Consider the following 5573-nt stretch of genomic DNA (forward strand, 5'->3'; position numbering starts at 1 on the left):
ATTTTGAGTGACGGCCTATTTCAAAGGCAAAGAAAAGAATCAACAGAAGAAGTTAATTTATTCAGAGTTCATGTGTAGTTGTAACATGTTTAGGGTGTTTTTTATTTTTAATTTTTTTATCTCCCACAACGTTATTCCTTTATTCTACAGCTTCAAATACACGCAAATGGACTGTTACGCAAATTAGGCGATGGCGTCATTTAGCGACTTGTAGCGACTTGTAGGACAGCCAATGGCTGCTTTCCTTACTGAGGAGTTGGCAATACTGGCAGAGGCGGAATACAACTATTCGTCTCCAAACCTGGAGGGGCGATAGTGAGAGATGTTGCACCTGCGTAACTGTCCAACCGCCGTAGAACAAATCAGTGAACAATGTCTGTTCACTCAATTCACGCGAAAAAGTCTGAGTAGAGGTAGAAGACAGAGGCAGTACTCGTGTCAGAGAATCTGGACAGTTTGGCGTTATGTGCCGTCAGTGAGAAAGTGCTTTTTACACTCTGTTGTGTAATAGTTGCTGCTTTTTCCGCAAGACGGTAACGTTTCTAGCTAGCTTAGCGAAGCTAGCGTCCGTCTCGACTGCGAGTGCTAAACCAAACCAAAGGGCGACCTTCTGAAGGAGCTTTGTGTTTGCCGTAGGGACCTCGTCGTTTCTTTTCAGAAGCTGAAAAAATGGCGAGCTCAAAAAATCTGAAAGCTTTTCTGGAGTCCTCTTTAAATGAAATATTCAGAGCGACTGTTGGTAACATCCTGGACTCTGTTGACGAGACATTGTCGGAGTATCAGGGGGAAATTCGGCGAATCACGTCGGAGAACGAAGATCTTAGGAGAAGACTACACACACAAGAGTCCCTGAAAAGCCACGTAAAGGCCGGTACGACATGTTGAACGTTTTAATTGTCATGTTCTCTTAGCAAATATCCAGGTGGCTGCATGTCTGACATAATCAATAATCCTTCAAACCTCCTGAAGACTTAATATTAGCGACGCACAAACCTGGTTTATCCGGCCTTATTTTTTTCTTTATGATCTGTGTATCTTTCTGAAATTGAATCCTTAAGTTAATCCCTTGTTCTCCAGAAGAGGACAGGTTCGCCTTTTGAATTTTGTTTTCATTTTTCTTCTTCATATTTTAAATAATTCCATTTTCTGTATGGCTTTATGTAAAGCTGCACTTTGTAGCTCTACAATTACACATTGTAGTTTGTTTCTCTTAATTTGTTAGCTTTTCCTTTCAAAAATGGTTGGGATCCCCCCCGCAAGACCACCAATGAGCTTGTTAGTGGTCGGTCATTCTCAACACTGATGAGATTGTGGCATGTTATTGCGTGTTGCACAAATATTTATTTACGGGATATTTAAATAAAAGAGGGATGAATTGAAACATTGTCAGTGAAGTGCACCCTTTTTGTAGACAGATGGTATATGAGGGGTTTGTAAGTACAGAACTAATATAACGACATTGTTTTGCTTTGCAGAGATTGAGGATGTTGCTGTTTCTGGGTTGGATCTATCAAGACAAATTTCCCTTCATAATCCAACGAATACATCCATACAGAACAGTCAAAGAGGCCCAGGCCATAGGAGACAGTGTGAAGATCAGCCAAGGCTATCCAGAGATTCAAAGGCTCGTTTACAGAAGTCATGCCCTCAACCACCAGCAAGTGGAGCAACTCAATTAGACAAACATGTGTCAAGTACCATATTAACATATGTAAAGATTGACCCTGAATGTGAAGATGGCTCTGCCATCAACCTCTCAAAGTGTCAGTCACCTATTCATTTCACAACTAAGTGTATTAAAGTAGAAAGTCCTGAGGAGAACTGTGTTACCTCTGAATGTTACAGTCCAATTGGCTTTCCCTTAGACCCCTGCAGAGCCAGTGACAGTGAGGTTAAGGTAACCATAGTGTCTGATGCACATTTGGGTAGTTCTGTAAGTGAGGATGAAGGAAGAGATGTGGGCCGTGACAAAACCGAAAGGTCAGCATACAGCTTATCAGAGACAGAGATTAATGGTCCAACTGGTCATGCTGTAGCAGAGGACCAGTCAGATGCTGGGGTGGCTGAAGAATCAGAGGAGACACTTGAAACGAGGAGGGACCAATCAAGACAAAGTCCAAACTCGAAAGAGGTCAAACAAAGCAAGAACTTCCATTGCAGTCTTTGTGGCAAAAGCTTCAGTCGCATGGCATCGCTCAACATCCACCTCAAGACTCACAGCTCGGAAAGGGCACACACCTGCAGCATCTGTGGTAAGGGTTTTAGTCGAGCTGACCTGCTGAGAAACCACAAGCGCACCCACACTGGCGAAAGGCCATTTACCTGTAACTTATGCGGAAAAAGTTATGGGCATCAGGGCCAGCTCAGAATACACAAAAGAATACACACTGGTGAGAAACCCTACTGCTGCCCACACTGTGGCAAACGATTTAATGAGCATAACCAGCTCAAAGTCCACCTACGAACTCATACGGGCGAACGGCCATATGCATGCAGTGTGTGTGCCAAGACCTTCTCGAATGCTGGCAATCTGAGGATCCATCTCCGAATTCATACTGGAGAGAAACCATATTGTTGTGGTCAATGTGGAAAGAGGTTTAATGGAATGGGTGACCTTAAAACGCACTACCGTATCCACACAGGCGAAAGGCCATACAGCTGTGACATGTGTGCCAAAACTTTTAGCCAAGCTGGCCACCTGACCATCCACAAGCGGATGCACACTGGCGAGAGGCCATACAGCTGTGGCGAGTGTGGTCGAAGTTTCACGGTGGCCAGCAGCCTCAAACTCCACCAGTTAACTCATACTGGAGAACGACTCTACAACTGTTCACACTGCAACAAGAGCTTCAGCAGAACTGGACATCTAAAGAGACATGAGCAGCTTCATACTAAGACAGGCACAAGCGAGTCATCACAGACAAAACAGCAGACGCTTCACACTACAGACAAAAAGAAAAATGCAGAATAGTGAAAATTCACAAATGTGGATTGCGAATATTGTGGAGATGGCACAATACTTTAGAAGGTGGTAATACAGGACATAATGTTATGTAAATGACTCAATATATGTATCATTTAATGTGGATATAATTAAATCCATAATTTAATTATATGTAAAATGGAAGAAGACAGTAGTGAATCGTTGGGCTTGGTGTAAAGGAATACTTCAGCGAGAAAGCAAATTCACACACTTTCTCCTTACCCCATGTACAGTGGATTAGCCAAGACATGTTTGGTATCTGAAGTTTGCTTTGACAAAAGTACAGACAAAATTCAGGCTTCAAGATGGTTTCTCCTTGTGTTTTTAGCTCTGTGATGAAGCTTTGCTTATTTTTATAGGTAACAGTGTGCTTAATAGCATCAAAAACCAAATAAGCAAGTCTGTTACATATTATGTCATTTATATGGAATAAGCTTCCATTATGTTAGCTGTACTGGCATCATATCTTCATTGCAACACTAAAGAAGCTTGCTGATTTACCACATCTGGAGTGAAATCGCAGTAGTTTGAACCATTCCTTTAAAAATACCCATTATATTTATTTTAAATATGCTTTGCTTTCTATCATTCCTTATTACAAAGTTACCACCCGTTAACTTTTTTGCTAACTGTTTTTTTATATTACGTAATTGCATTTTGATATTGTTTTTATCCCTTTAATGTCTGTGTAGTAATTATGGTTAATCAAAGGAAAGGTTTAAGATTTTAACCAAAGATGGTTTATATTTTAGAGTAATTAGATCTGAGCATCACAATATGTCAGGCTAAATATAGTAAACATAATAAATTGCTTAAATGTATTGTCAGGAAGGGCAGTTGTGCCCAAGCTTTGCTGCTGACAGGACCCCTCTGTTTTTCATTCACTATAATCTGGTCATGTGTGCAATATTTATAAGTAGTGAATAACTTCTATATAGATTCATTATTTGTCCAAAAGTCTGTAGACATTTTGCATTCTTCTGAATTTAAGATGATCAATAGGGAGTTGAATCTGGAAAAGCTTTATACTAGATGCTGGAACACTGCTGTGAATGTGATTGCATTCAGCCACAAGAGCATTACTGAGATTAGGTGCAGATGTTGGATGATTAGTTCTGGATCACAAATGCTACTCCAACTTAACGCAAAGTGCTCACTCTAGAGAACACAATTCCACTGCTCCACAGCCAAATGCTATTGCTTTTCTATGGGAACTAATCACAATTATTTGCACAGTTGAATACCAATATCAGCAGTGGTTGCAACTTAAAGTAACTCAATTCGCTAATCAGATGATTTGTTTGTATACTTTTGGACATTTAGTGCAGAAATGTTAACTTTGATTTGAATTATGCTCTAATTATGCTGTACAGAATATGCCTTTTCTGTATTTGATAAAGACATGATCAGGAATTGCTGCAACAGCGTGAGGACACTCATTTTTTTTTAACTGAGGATGTAATGTAGGGGTATGCTTGTGGAAATAATAGAATGCGTTTGTTTGCAGTCTTGAAAGCTGATTGTCATTTGCAGGGAGGTGCTTTAATAATATAGTCAGTTTAATCTCTTTCTGCTGCAATAGTGTTATTAGAACGATTGGTTATATGTTTAGTGTTACGTGGAAGTGTGAAGACTAACGTATACAGATCATAGTGCTGTTTGTCAAGTTAGTTACGCTTTTAGCTGTGTGCATGGTTCCTGGAACTAGCAAGATCCATGCATCATGAATCTCATGAGACATGAGTTTTTGTTACAGTGACTGGAAAGTAATGATCAAAGATGATACTGAATCTTGTTTTTCACTTGTACTGGATTCATTTCAAACTTGCAGAACGTCTGGTATACAGTCCTATGCAAAATTTTCAACACCCCTGGTCATGTCACGTTTTGGTGATTTTCTAAGTGCTGTTAAAATACACTGCATGGCCAAAAGTATGTGGACACTGGACCATCACACCTTAATGAGCTTGTTGGACATCTCATTCCACAGCAGCATGGATTAGCTTTATAGCCTTTCAGGCTCCACTCTTCTTGGAAGGCTTTCTACAAGATTTGGAGTGTGTGTATGTTGGAATTTGTGCCCATTCAATCAAAAGCGTTTTTGAGGTCAAGTACTGTTGGACGTGAAGTCTCACAGTCGACATTCCATTCCAGTTCATCCCGAAGGTGTTCAGGGATTAAGGTCAGGGTTCTGTACATGCCAGTGGAGGCCCTCCACAAAAAAAAAAACAAAACATTAATGGACTTCACTATGTGCACAAGAGCACAGTCATACTGGAAAAGGAAAGGGCCTTCTCCAATGTTTGGCTGGGAGTGTGTAAGTGTCCAAACTGTTGACATTATGCATAGGCTTGTATTCTCCTGCCAGACTCATCCATCAGACTGGCAGTGATTTGTGATTCATCACTAGAGAATGCATTTCAACTGCGTCCAGCGGCGGCGTGCTTTACACCACTCCAGCGATGTTTGCCATTGTGCATAATGATCTTGGGTTTGTATGCAGGCACTCGGCCGTCAAAAACCCGTTTTATGAAGCTCCCAGTGAACAATTCTGTGCTGATGTTACAGAGGCGGTTTGGAACTCGTTTGG

At 40.9% G+C, this 5573-nt stretch overlaps 1 protein-coding gene across 1 annotated transcript; it reads left to right on the forward strand.

The window, feature by feature from the left end:
* Nucleotides 1-330: 330 nt before the first annotated feature.
* On the forward strand, nt 331-5270 carry LOC108437207 (zinc finger protein 391). The gene is made up of 2 exons (XM_017714153.2): nt 331-871; nt 1476-5270. The coding sequence occupies exons 1-2, from the start codon at nt 670-672 to the stop codon at nt 2969-2971; spliced, it is 1698 nt and encodes a 565-aa protein (XP_017569642.1). The 5' UTR covers nt 331-669; the 3' UTR covers nt 2972-5270.
* The last annotated feature ends 303 nt before the right edge of the window (nt 5271-5573 follow it).

Source organism: Pygocentrus nattereri, chromosome 23 (assembly GCF_015220715.1).
Source record: "Pygocentrus nattereri isolate fPygNat1 chromosome 23, fPygNat1.pri, whole genome shotgun sequence".
NCBI classification, from domain to species: Eukaryota; Metazoa; Chordata; class Actinopteri; order Characiformes; family Serrasalmidae; genus Pygocentrus; species Pygocentrus nattereri.